Genomic DNA, 13,599 nt, shown 5'->3' on the forward strand with positions numbered 1-13,599 from the left:
ATACTAACTAACATATTTATCATATAAATAGGATCCGCAAATCTAGTCGTGTAAAGTCTAACAATTTTTCAACTTTTTCAAGAGTTTGATTCAAAGAGAGTTTTGACTATGGAGCAACTTGATATTAAGCCGCAACTTGAGCTAGTCTCAATCCAAACCTATGAAAATGTCAAAGAAGATGAAGAAGCCACTTCTAACTACAATGATAATGGAGTGATCGGTGGAGATGAGCCTAGCATCGAAATCGAAGAAAATGTGAATGTCATTGACAATGATAATGCTGATTATTATCCGCAGGCTGCAGTGTTTGTTAACGAGAATGATGACATCGAATGCTTGCCGGGGTATCGGTTTAATCCGTTCGATCATGAGCTTATAGTTCATTACTTGTTGAAGAAGGTGAACAAACAACATCTACCTCATAATAAGATCAAGGAAGTTGAACTTTACAAGTATAATCCGGAGGAGATTACAAGTATGTTTCAATGTCCTTTTCGGTTTTTGTTTACCGTTTCTTGTACTTAGTTTTTACGCGTTCTCCTAAAACCTCAAAATCTTACGTAAAAGACTTACCAGGACAGGATCTTGTATTGTATTCTATAGTAGAGTAAGGCCCGGACAGGATCTTGTATTGTATTCTATGGTAGAGTAAGGCCCGAACATGATCTTATACTCTTTAATATTATTAAGTAGGATTGTTTAACATAGGAGTGCAGAGTATGTTTTAAATTCCTATCAATTTTTGTTTTTCATTTTTTGATGATTTGTGTTTATGTTTTCTTAAGTAGGGTTACTTAACACATTATCCTCCTCTAGTCTCCTTTACGAATAAAATGATATTTAATGTAATTACGATAACAGAAACGGATCAGGGACTGGTGGAGAAGGAGTGGTACTTCTTCACACCACGGGACAGAAAGTATAAAAATGGACAGAGGCCAAATCGTGCTGCTGGTGATGGTTACTGGAAAGCCACTGGTGCTGATAAGAAGGTGTATTACAAAGGTGTCTTAGTTGGATACAGGAAGGCATTGGTGTTCTACCAAGGAAAGGCTCCAAAAGGCGACAAAACTAACTGGATCATGCATGAATTCAGAGTAGCATCAGCCACTAAAAGGACTCGCACTCATGATGATGACATGAGGGTAAATTTATAAGCTATTTCTGTCCAGTCTAATGTAGTTAGAGCTTTGTGTAACTGTCATGTAACTGATATAGCTGATTATACTTCTATGTTTATGTGTTTTTTCTTTTTTGCAGTTAGATGATTGGGTTTTATGCAGGATATACAAGAAAGATGACAAATTCAAGAAAGCTCCTAGGCAAAATCATAATAATGTCGAAAATCATGCATCAGAAGAAAATTCACCCATTAGAGATCCAAATGAACAACTTCCAGCTGCTACTGCAAGTCAATTGCCTACTCCAGTTACTACTAACATCCATCGTAATTTGATGGGAACTCATTTGCCCTTTCCGAGAACAGGTGCCAGTCTTTTCCAGTTTTCAGATACATCCATATCCAACAACTTTCTTTTCACCAATTCATTAGCTCTCGATAATCCTCAACCTCTTAGCTATGGGTATGATCTACCGCCTTTTCCAAACCAGCAATATAATTTTGAAAGCTATGAACCTGATGAATTCCATGATATCAGTGTGGATAGTTTAGACGATTTCCCTAACTTCAGGCAAACCTATGAATATGTTTCACCCAACAATTTCCAAAGTGAATCTATTGTCCTGCAGAATGCTCAGACAAACACTCCTCAAAGCATGTCGAGTTCTCCTGGTGGTCACTCCTCTACTTGAACGATTTCGTTGTTTATAGGTAGTAGAACTTAGTTATTAGTAGAATAGGTTTAGGGTTCTTAAGTAGTTTGCTTATAAAAGTACTTACTAGAAGTGCAAAACATGTAGAAAAGTATTTTGTGTAGTTATGGTTTTCCTAGACCTGGTTTTGGATTAAATATTTTTATTAGTACTTTGTATTTGGATTAACAGATGATACCCTTATTAATATGCAATATAATAGCAGATTGATCTCTTCCAAGATGATCAAAAATCAGATAAAATTTCATTTTATTGCAATAATTTGTAATGGGAACACTTGATTCTACATGGGAATAAGATGCTTCTTTTTATACTTTATCCAGATCATATGAACACATTATGTAGTCCACAAGTCAGTGAAGGTAGGGAGCTTGATCTCACCTTTGCTGGAAGCTGGAATGCTAATATTTCCGAAAACTGGAAGATCGATAACAAGGTTAATCCCCAAGTCATAGTCGATGTCCCAGTCTTCTCCAATGTCTCTAGCCAAGCTCCACAGCACACTATGCGGCACATTCAGTCCTACATCTAGCACAGTTGATTCGTTTCCCTTCAGCGATCCTGGATCTTGAATAGTTCCCGAAGCAATCTCCCTGAAACCAACAAAATGATCTGAAAACATTCTCAAACTAATGACTTTACTCCTCTTTTGCACTTGAACTAGTATAGAAAATACCTGTTGGCACTTTTGAGAGTGTAAGAAACCTCACAGATGGGGATGGAGGTACTATAAGGATTACTGACAGAAACCTTAGCGTCGTAAGTGATACATTCCCGGCTCACTTCTTTCAGACCCACGCTCCTCAACGTCGCCTCTGGTTTCTTCATCTCAGCCACCTTCTCTGACACGTACTCCTTCGCCTTTTCCAACAATCCTGACATTTTACGATGTCCTGAGAATCAACCATACAAACGTCTGAGAATGGATGCTGGTTTAGCATGGTTTTATGTGATCTTTCTAAGGTTACAACTGTGATTAGTAAATGTCTAATCTTAAATTCATCTCAGTTTAATGTACAGAATTGCTTTTCTAACGCTTGCATTTAACAATTTAGGCTAGTTTTACTGTATTTTGTACTAAAGAAATGTGTAATATAAAGTATGCTAAGAAACTTTCAGCTATAACTTCAGAAATTTGTAACTACATATGCTACTTGTTCAGGTACACAACCAGCTACTTGTTCATACAGTATCAATTGCCAAAACACAACCCCTGGGCTTTCTTATTGCCACTGCCGGTTTGTTTCGTGTTCAAGCTGTGCTACTAAAACACATTACACACTTTCGATTTCATTCATTAAACTGAAAACCTTATTTTACAAACTATAAACAGCATACCAGCATAAACCATACGTGTGGCCTATACACCGGTTTACAATTTCAATAAATACAATTCAAACTAAAACATTCTCCGGTTTCTCTTCAAATATTCTGGCATTTCAGAAAGAATAGTCAAAGAGAACTAAAGCATTTTCCTACTCACCAAACTCCCTCATTTTCTCCCCCCCTGACACGTATTGTCAACTATCATGGGTTAGTTTATCTCAAGCGCTAAACTGAAAACATCAATTGGAAAAAAAAACATGTCAAACTAAAGGCACCGACGAAAAGACAGATTAACTAGGGTCCATGTCAAAACAAGGGCTTCTTTCCATTCAACATTCCCATCAACTGATCCAAAATATGAACAGGTCCATCTCTTAACCCAGAATGCATGTACTCATTGGTCACAAACAACCTCATCCCCGCGATCTGAGACTCTGCCTCTATTGCTAACTGGAAGTTGACAAACATATCTTCATAATAAGCAGCTGCGGCAACAGGCACCTGACAAAGAATAGATTACTTAGTTTTACTAAATAGGACTGCCCCCAGATTCTCTTTCTTTTCCGATTACCGGTTTCATACATGTTTTCCAGATAGTAAAGGAAGCTTGGGCCTATTTGGTGAGTAATATTATTTCGGAATGATAGTTTTCTCAAAAATAACTGGAAATAATCTAAATTATAGTCTCTGTCTATAATATGCCACCAGCTTCAAAAGTTATGCTGTGTAAATAAATAAACCACTACAAGCACGAGTTGAAGGAAACGAACCTTGTTATTTTTCAGAGCGCTGATGTCATATAGCGGAGGCCAGTCCTCCTTTTCAGCCAGCAAGTGAGCAGCCTCTTTAAACGGCTTCAAGGCGTTCAGCTCGTCAAACATCCAAGGGTATATCATCTACAGAGGCAACACAAATGTATCTTTTAAATCATGTTAAGATCCAATCTAACTTAATTTACTCGTGCAATACTAAGCATAAATGCTAACAGAAGCATTGCACCTTAAAATAAGGCAATAATGAGCTCTCTGGTGTACTCTTCTACATTTCTAACATTTAATGTCTGGCGAAATAATTCAATATGCAGCAAAATCTTTCCCAATATACTTGAGTGCAATAAATAGATCATAAGAGTGGGTCTAATAGCATTTAGTATCATAATACTAAGCAGAATAACAAATTAATGTACAATACCTCTCCAGTGAACATTACTGGACGACCTTCTTTAACAGCCTTAATTGCGTCAAATTTATCCTCATTCTCAGCCCTGATCCTATGAGCAGACCACCGTGATGAAGAACCCTTCAGATGGCGATAAGTATTTAGAAAGTGCCAATACTTTACAAATGTAAATCATGAGTGCAACCTAAAGGTATTTAGTAAACTGCTTACCTGACAATATATGGACTCATGTAGTAGCGCGTATAGGGGATTTGTATCAAAAGATAAAAACTTCTCAAACTGCAGTTGCCAGGAAAGAAAACAAGCATAAATATACAGCGCCAGATAGGATGCTCATATATTAAACAACAAATTTGTAACTTGCTATCCTACTGCACTCACATGCATCAATTCAGAATCAACCTACATAAATATTGACTTAATGATAGAAATAAACATACTCTTGGCTTTTATACAATCTTATTTGAAATGCTGGGAGCTGGGTACATGAGTGGAATGAGTGGCTAGGATCAGGACATTGCTATTAGCTAAGATTACTTTACATCTAAATTATCGTTAGTAAACAATCACGGGCAGACCAGAATTTTATTTTATTTTTTTTGTTTGGGGGGGGGCAAACTCGTGGGTTTAAATTTATATGTTTTTTATAATCAACATATGATTTATTTGATTTAACAAAATAGAGGAGTACGAATCATAAAACATATTAAGGTAATAAATAACTAAAAAAGGAAAAATAATAATAACATATATGTTAATAAAGGGTAGAAAAATTATAAAAGATGAAAAACAATGTTAAGACCTGTGCTATTAAAAAAGAATTTTATTGAAACTCAAATATAATTGCACAACTAAAATTTCTAGCATCAGTATATAAAATGGCACTAACTAGAAATAAGTCCCACTATGCATATAAATGGGAAAATAAAGAAAACATATCAGAAATAGAGCCCACTACCGGAAGCAGGTGGAACATAAACTGAAGGAACTGATGACAGTAGATACAGAAAAAATATCATGATTTTAATTGCTTAAAAATCAGGTTCTATCAGATCACCACAATTTTACAAGCTAAACCTAACTAATAGGCCTAGCTTAAGATTAGCAATCTATTCAACTATTCAAGAGATCACAAGTTTTTTGCTTGTTATTTGTATTTCCCCTTGTATAATAGTCACCATAATTTTCAGAATATTGTTGGAAGCAAGTAGCATTTATCTTACAGAATTTAAGAAGAAGTAACTGATCCGTTTTTGTGCTCCTGGAACTAACACAGGGTCCCAGGCCCTCTCCAACCTGCATAATGATAAATTAAATGATTAAACTGAAACTTGCATAGCTATAAATGTAATGTTCAAAACTTACATGTAATGCAAGCGCTCAAAGCCTGTACTGGTTCCTAAACCCGAAAGACCAAGTAGTTGTAATCCTCTGGGAGTTAAGACACCACCCGATGGGAGAGGCACCTGAGCCAAAGCAATCGTTGTGTGATTATTGATTAATAACAATTAACAACATAAAATAGCATAATTCACAAAACAATGAAAGTTTCTCACCCCGCCTCCTTCAGACTCTGCGAGGTGGTGGACAATATCTTGAACAATTTTAATATCCTCTGGAAACCTCTTGTAGTATTTTTCATTCTGGAGAAGAACTGGTTTGATGCATGTTCTATAGTTAGCATCTGCTGTACATCCATCACCAAGCGGAGGAGTTCCACCAGTCATAAAGACTTTACTCAAGCCATGTGGTGCAAAACTTAGATATGTAACTGCACAGAACCCACCGAAGCTCTACAGCAAGAAAATAATTAGGTTTTGAAGTAAAATCATAATCATGATGGAGTAGGAGAGCATCACAAGTCAAAATTGCAACAGTCTTCGACATTATATATTCCAACAAAGCAATAACAACTTTGGTTAGGATGAGCATGAAATAATATAGACAAAACTCAAAGCAGTAGAAAAATAATATTTACCTGCCCTAATATTGACCAAGGACCACCGCCAGGAACGATACGTTTCCGAATGAATTCGGCATCATTAACTATATTGTCAGCTCGAAAATGTTTTATGTAGTCAAGTAAATCCTGTGCAGACTTTACTTGCAACATAGAAGATGTTGTTAGAGGAGTGGATAAGCCCGTACCTCGCTGAAACAAATTATCACAAAGCAAAGATCAGAGACATTCAGTGACTGATATTCCAAAATTTAGAAAATAATCCAAATAGTATGACATGCCTGATCCAGAAGTACAAGACGGTACTGTTCGCAAACTTTACTTATCCATCCACTGGCTTCAGTTGGTCGTGGAGACTCAAAACCAGGACCTCCTTGCAAGTATAGTAGGTACGGTAGCTCTTGATCTTCCTTCCCAGCTGCACTACACAGAACAATAGTATAAGACAAACTAGTTAAACTATGAGTAAAATGAAAATTAGAATTATATACTTCAACCAAATATGATTTCATAGTTTGATATAACATATAGAGCAATCTAATTCATAGTTACCTTGTGAAACTTTGAATTTTTGTTTCCTAAAACACATAACAAGCAACACCAACCTTTAAAATCAAATAGGGTTTGAGGCTAGTAATAAAATAATTTTATCATTTTATGTATCTAAGATGGATTAAATAAAAACTTTCGTAGAACAAGAGCTACGACTTCGAGGAAATTTTGTTGATGTCGAAAACAACATGTTATGACATTTTCGTAAATGAGTTGAAAAAACAGACATACAAAGTTTATGACTGAGGTTCAATCACTTAATTATATAAGTGTTTGATTTTTGAATAAGTTCTATTATTATGAATTAATGGTATGGTACTATGGTCCCTATCAGATTTCACATTTCTGGTCTATTAATTAATTTAGATGTAATATTTGATTGTAAAGTTTTTTTCTGAAAGCTTGTTGTTCATTTTTTATAAAGCTTGCTATTCAAGACACTCGTAAAAATCATTACATGTATAACAAATGGTTAAATGCATCGGCTGATAATATTTTTTCACTGGGGCACTATGTACCACTACTATACAAATAAATATAGTTTGTTTAGTATAAAATCGCTGCCTATCATATACAAATTTAGTTCCGAAATATATTTATATTGTTCTTTAAATTTTAAAAATTGGAATTTCGTATTATACAAATCTTGTGCCCTATTATTTATGACGTTTCATAAAACTATGTTCTAAAAAAAATAATATTTATGCATAGAAATATATACAAGCACAAAAAGAAATCCAATTTTACAGATCTTAATTTTAATGACCCAAAATACATTAAAAAAAATCTATTGCACACTGACAAACAAGGAAACATACATACTTTAAAAAAATAACCCAAGAAATAATTGTCATGCATGTCTACATATTCACCTGTCTGTTTAACAGGATAAAAACATGAGACACAAATTTGCTCAGGTACGTTGCACTCGAATCATTTATTATTGTGTTGGTCTACTTACTCAATTAATGAAGACCCGTACTAACATGTTAACGCATTTCTCGTGTGAGCCCAATATTGACTGGGGCTGTTGATCCTTGGATAATCTGCCCCTAGCTTGACTGTATGTTTTGATCCTTGGATGTCCAAAAGTTCAATACCTTACAAAAAATATCACCGTGTTTTTGGACTTGTTGACAATTATGTTTCAGTGTCCTCCTCTATGTTCTGTACAAAAATTTCCACCTAAAGCCAATGTCTGTATAATTTCCTGCTTTGACTCTAGCCTTTAATTACATTTTCATATGTATACACCAGTTGTTTAGATCATTAAATTTTAACACAATCAACGGCAGCGAATCAGATGCTAATACATTTTGGTTTTAGTACTTCAATTAAAAATAGTCAAACATGTTAAGTAACCAGTTGCTCTAAAACCTTAAGGTAGTAGAGGAAGTCACCAACAAACCTTAAGGTAGTAGAGGAAGTCACTAACAGGATCTTATACCACAACAAATATTTTTTAACAAAACATACTTAGTGCAAGTACATATCTAATTCTAATACTAAAATAGCAAATGATATTGTCATATTTAAGCTCAACTTCCGGTACCAAAGGCATTTCACTCCTTATTCTATTAGTTGATCATGTGGCAAAGATAGCTATAGCTATCTCCAATTATCCATTTGTACTATATACCATTCAATTATAACCATACATTCGATTCATCATTACGTAAATCTAGTTCTCTATATCTATATCATAACTATGCATTCTAATTACTCTTACGTTACATTTACAAATCTCTAGTTCAAATCCTATAGCATTCATAAATCATAAAGACGATTTTAACAACAAATTAAATTAAAATTCAACTCAAAAACCAAAACCTAATCGAAAAGAATTACCAGCAACGACTTCGCGAGCGAACAAGGAGATAGTACCACACCCATCCTGATCACTAATCGTGTAATCAAGAGGAACGTTAAATCGGTGATCACGAAGACGGAGTCCAGGAACAGAAAACCAAGCTCCAGTGAAGTGATCAGGAGAGACCTTGCTTCCTCCCATCCTAGCAGCTATTGAAGCAGAAAACTGATCTCGGCGAGATAAATTGGAGGAGAGAGATGAGAGAGATTTAATAAACGGAGTGGAGGGAGATGGAAATAGTGATAATGATGATGAATAGTTGAAGTGGGAGAGTTGGGGTTTAATAAAAGAGAAGTGGTTATTGTAAGAAGGGAATAAGAATGTGACAAGGAGTGATCTAACTGCCCGCATTTTGTAACACGAGCAGTTCGAGTTTGACGATTAGTTTTGTTGTTTATGTTTTTAAGACAGGTTGTGCTAACCACTCTGCACTGGCTTGGTGCGCCGTGCGCTTAAACTATTGCCACCAAGGGGCGTGTTTAGAATTTCATAAAAAAAAAGGAAAATGTTATTTCAAGAGCATTTTTTTTTATAGAGCAATGGAATGCGAAATTACCAAATTACCCTTGTATTAATCTTTTTAGGAGATGTTTATTGTAAATGCAGGGGGCAGTTTAGTATTTTCACTTAGTTTTTGCTCTGGAAATAAAAAACTTGCTCTGGAAATAACATTTCCCAAAAAAAACGTATGTAATTTTAAATTAGATAAGAAGTTATTTTATGAGAAATGTTATAATTTCAAAAATATTTTTGAAATTGTCCTCGAATGATAAATTGTCAGCATATTCTCGGATATTCATCCATAAATGAAATGAACCCCTCATATTAATATATTAATATGAATTTCAAGAATAAAAAAGAATTCGAGACTCATGCTCTACTTATATACTCTCTCTGTCCCGTTATATATTTCCTATTTTGACTTCTGATACTATTCATGGTAAACGATTAACTATTAATTTACGTCTAATCTATAAGATCAAATATAGTTATGAGTGATCTTGTTGAATTCGTATTTATGAGTACTTTAATAACATTTGTAATTTAGTTGTGTTTAATTTTAACCTTATTTTGTTTATAAGGGACAAGTTTTATATTGTTCTCTCCTTCGTGTGAGAACTTCTGAGTTTGTCTCTCCTTTCTTTTTCAAGATTGTGTGAGTTTGTTCCTGTGATCATCAATGGAGGATACTGAAATGCAACTGGCGGAGATGGATATTGCAAATGAAGAGAACGAAGAATTGACACTGGAAGAAGGGGTGGAAGAGGACATCAACAGGTTTGATCTATGCTTGGTGGGGCGTTTTTTGACCGAAAAGAATATCAATGTTCGTGCAATGAAGACGAAATTAGCTGATTTATGGAAGCCTCCCATGGGTATCAATATTAAGGATTTGAAACCGGGTTTGTTCTTATTTCAGTTCTATCATAAAGAGGATATGAATTGGGTTGTATTCAGTGGCCCATGGACGTTCGATGGGGCATTGTTGGTGTTGAGTTATATAAAGTCAGGGGAGGAGCCTACCACAGTTCCTTTGTTTGAAGTGGACTTTTGGATTCAAATTCATGACCTACCAGTCGGAGATATGTCTGAGGCGGTAGGGAAGCAACTAGGAAACTTTTTTGGTAGCTTCATAAAGTATGACTCGTAGAATAATTCGAGTATTTGGAGAGAGTTCATGAGGCTGAGAATCAGAGTCGATATCTGTAAGCCATTGAAACGAAGATTGAAGATTTGCAAGAGAGATAAATCAGAGGTGATGGTTAATTGCAAGTATGAGAAGCTAGGCAATTTCTGCTTCATTTGTGGGATGTTATCTCACACTGAACGTTTCTGTCAGAAAAAAACTAGGAGCTGGTGGTGAGGAAATTGCAAAAGAGTGGGGACCCTGGTTACGAGCTCAACCTCGCAGGGCGGTGGGTAACAGTAAAAGCAAGTGGCTTAGGGAGGATGGCGACATTTCGCATTCAGGTTTGGTCAGGCGCGATATTCGGATTGATAGAGATTACGTACAGGTTGGTGTTGTAATATTGGGTAATTCAAATTTGGAGAGTAATAACAGGATTGACAGGGAGGGAAATTCAAATGCTAGTGGGCTGAGTGGGCTAGATACTGAGGAGAATTATGGGCTTAAATTTGAAGAAAGAAAAAGACTAAGGAGTGAGGCCCGGGACAAAAAACTGCAGCTAAATCAGAATGATAACATTAACACGGACTCTACCCTTTCTGGAACGGATTGCATTGGAGTCTTCTTCATCTTTACATTTGGCTAAGCTTGTTTCGCAAGCTAGCCAGCAACAATGGGTTGTATAAGTTGGAACTGTCGAGGGCCTGGGAACCCTCGCACAGTTCGAGCTCTTAATGATCTTTTAAAGGATCATAAACCCAGCTTTCTTTTTCTGATTGAACTTATTTCTTTTGCTAATAAAATTGAAGAGCTTCGAGTTCGTTTTTGTTTTGATTCTTGTTTTTTAGTCAATAGAGTAGGCAGAAGTGGAGGTCTTGCAGTGCTTTGGAAATGTTCTATGCAATGTGAGATCACTGGTTATTCTCAACAGCATATTAATGTTCTTTTTTCGGAAAATGGTCATGCTTCTTGGCGCTTATCATATTTTTATGGGTTTTCTGATCGTACGAGGCGTCGAGATTCTTGGGATTTGATTTGTAAGTTGGCTAATATTTCCTCTCTACCATGGTGCATATGGGGGGATTTTAATGACCTCTTGCTTACTTCAGATAAAAAAGGGTCTAATCCACATCCTCAGTTTCTTTTTAGATGGTCTTGGGAAGGTCATAAATGACTGTTATTTGTTTGAACATAGTATGAATGGGGGGAAGTTCACGTGGGAAAAGAGTAGGGGTTCTAATGCTTGGGTGAGGGAGAAGCTAGTTCATGGCATGGGAACCCTCGCACAGTTCGAGCTCTTAATGATCTTCTAAAGGATCATAAACCCAGCTTTCTTTTTCTGATTGAACTTATTTCTTTTGCTAATAAAATTGAAGAGCTTCGAGTTCGTTTTGGTTTTGATTCTTGTTTTTCAGTCAATAGAGTAGGCAGAAGTGGAGGTCTTGCAGTGCTTTGGAAATGTTCTATGCAATGTGAGATCACCGGTTATTCTCAGCAGCATATTGATGTTCTTTTTTCGGAAAATGGTCATGCTTCTTGGCGCTTATCATGTTTTTATGGGTTTCCTGATCGTACGAGGCGTCGAGATTCTTGGGATTTGATTTGTAAGTTGGCTAATATTTCCTCCCTACCATGGTGCATATGGGGGGATTTTAATGACCTTTTGCTTGCTTCAGATAAGAAAAGGTCTAATCCACATCTTTAGTTTCTTTTAGATGGTCTTGGGAAGGTCATAGATGACTGTTATTTGTTTGAACATAGTATGAGTGGGGGGAAGTTCACGTGGGAAAAGAGTAGGGGTTCTAATGCTTGGGTGAGGGAGAAGCTAGATCGTGGCTTTGCGAATTTCACTTGGTGGAATAAATTTCCTATGTATAGTTTGAAGGTGTTTCATACTTCTGTGTCCGATCATGAACCTATCTTACTGGAGTTTTTTAAGGCCGATATCTCGAAAAAAACGTTCCGGTTCAGATTTGAAAACATGTGGCTAAGGGATCCAAATTTCGTAAAGGAGGTGTCTGATGTCTGGAAAACTATTCCTATATTGCATCTTCTTCCTAAACTTTTTGAGATTTCGTCGTTTATGGCTTGTTGGGGTAGGTCCTTTTTTCACAAATTTAGGGAGAAGGTTAAGGAGCACAAGGCTGTGATAAATAGAGTGGTGGACTGCTGTGACGAAAATAGTGTGAGATTGTACTTGGAGGAAAAAAAGAAACTGAATATTCTGCTATTGCAGGAACAGACTTACTGGAAACAAAGAGCTAAGCTGTTTTGGCTTCAAGAAGGTGATGAAAACACTAGATTTTTCCATTCCTCTGCTTCAGCAAGAAAGAAAACGAATAAAGTTGATTTTTTGATTAACGATGCTGGAACTAAAGTAGAGGATCATGAGAGGATGTATGAAGTTGTCAGGGACTATTTTACGGCGTTGTTCACAGGAGAAGTTAACACACTGGTCTCGAATGATTTAAATGGGCACATAATTGTCTTTGAGGATCAAAACAGAAGGTTAGTGGAGGATTTTTCTTTTGAGGAATTTACACTCGCGGTTAAATAAATGCACCCTGATAAGGCTTTGGGTCCTGATGGATTCAACCCGGCGTTTTTTCAGAATTTCTGGACGATTATGGGGCAAGAGGTGTTCAGTTTTTGCAAGGAATGACTTCATGTTAAAAAATTTCCGAGTGAACTAAACTGTACAAATGTTGTGCTCATCCCAAAAAAGAAAATATCTCATGTCTTAAATATCTCAGACTCATTGCCCTTTGTAACGTTCTGTACAAAATCCTTGCGAAAGTACTAGCCAATAGAATGAAGGATGTTTTGCCATTTATCATCTCTGAAAACCAGTCAGCGTTTAATAAAAACAGAGGTATAACAGATAATGTGCTTATTGCGTTTGAAATCCTTCATCACATGAGTTGTAAGAAGCGTGGTGTGGAGGGTGAGGTCTCCCTCAAACTAGATATTAGCAAAGCCTATGATAGGATCAGTTGGTCTTTCCTCAAAACGCGAATGCGAATCATGGGTTTTTGTGAGACATGGGTTGATTGGATGAAGTTGTGTGTGAGAACGGTGACGTATAACTTCTGTTTTAACTATTCTGTTATTGGCCCTATTGTTCCCGCGAAAGGGTTAAGGCAGGGGGATCCTCTTTCCCCCTATCTATTCTTGCTTTGTGTTGAAGGTTTGTCGAATGCTCTTGATGTTGCTTCAGATGCTGGGGAAGTTAGAGGGTGTAGAGTAAGTCCA

At 36.3% G+C, this 13,599-nt stretch overlaps 4 protein-coding genes across 5 annotated transcripts; 2 read left to right on the forward strand and 2 right to left on the reverse strand.

Annotated features, from left to right (window-relative positions):
• Nucleotides 1-68: 68 nt before the first annotated feature.
• LOC141666924 (uncharacterized) lies at nt 69-1,956 on the forward strand. The gene is made up of 3 exons (XM_074473176.1): nt 69-475; nt 862-1,145; nt 1,261-1,956. Exons 1-3 carry the CDS (start codon nt 109-111, stop codon nt 1,810-1,812), a joined length of 1,203 nt encoding a protein of 400 aa, XP_074329277.1. The 5' UTR covers nt 69-108; the 3' UTR covers nt 1,813-1,956.
• Nucleotides 1,957-2,052: 96 nt separating this feature from the next.
• Nucleotides 2,053-2,948, reverse strand: LOC141666925 (desiccation protectant protein Lea14 homolog). The gene is made up of 2 exons (XM_074473178.1): nt 2,510-2,948; nt 2,053-2,426 (listed from the first exon to the last, which is right to left on the reverse strand). The coding sequence occupies exons 1-2, from the start codon at nt 2,713-2,715 to the stop codon at nt 2,171-2,173; spliced, it is 462 nt and encodes a 153-aa protein (XP_074329279.1). The 5' UTR covers nt 2,716-2,948; the 3' UTR covers nt 2,053-2,170.
• Nucleotides 2,949-3,098: 150 nt separating this feature from the next.
• LOC141666923 (uncharacterized) lies at nt 3,099-9,169 on the reverse strand. Of its 2 annotated transcripts, none has more exons than XM_074473175.1 (10): nt 8,699-9,169; nt 6,580-6,716; nt 6,317-6,490; nt 5,895-6,131; nt 5,704-5,804; nt 5,562-5,634; nt 4,549-4,617; nt 4,351-4,458; nt 3,930-4,055; nt 3,099-3,660 (listed from the first exon to the last, which is right to left on the reverse strand). In XM_074473175.1, the coding sequence occupies exons 1-10, from the start codon at nt 9,069-9,071 to the stop codon at nt 3,466-3,468; spliced, it is 1,593 nt and encodes a 530-aa protein (XP_074329276.1). In that variant the 5' UTR covers nt 9,072-9,169; the 3' UTR covers nt 3,099-3,465. The 2 variants fall into 2 exon arrangements, with proteins under 2 accessions (XP_074329276.1, XP_074329275.1); XM_074473174.1 differs by having other exon boundaries at nt 6,317-6,486; nt 6,576-6,716.
• Nucleotides 9,170-11,020: 1,851 nt separating this feature from the next.
• On the forward strand, nt 11,021-12,904 carry LOC141663760 (uncharacterized). Its single transcript, XM_074469572.1, has 3 exons — nt 11,021-11,384; nt 11,763-11,951; nt 12,063-12,904. Exons 1-3 carry the CDS (start codon nt 11,021-11,023, stop codon nt 12,902-12,904), a joined length of 1,395 nt encoding a protein of 464 aa, XP_074325673.1.
• Nucleotides 12,905-13,599: the final 695 nt, after the last annotated feature.

The sequence above is a fragment of the Apium graveolens genome, chromosome 6, assembly GCF_009905375.1.
Source record: "Apium graveolens cultivar Ventura chromosome 6, ASM990537v1, whole genome shotgun sequence".
In the NCBI taxonomy this organism is placed as follows: domain Eukaryota; kingdom Viridiplantae; phylum Streptophyta; class Magnoliopsida; order Apiales; family Apiaceae; genus Apium; species Apium graveolens.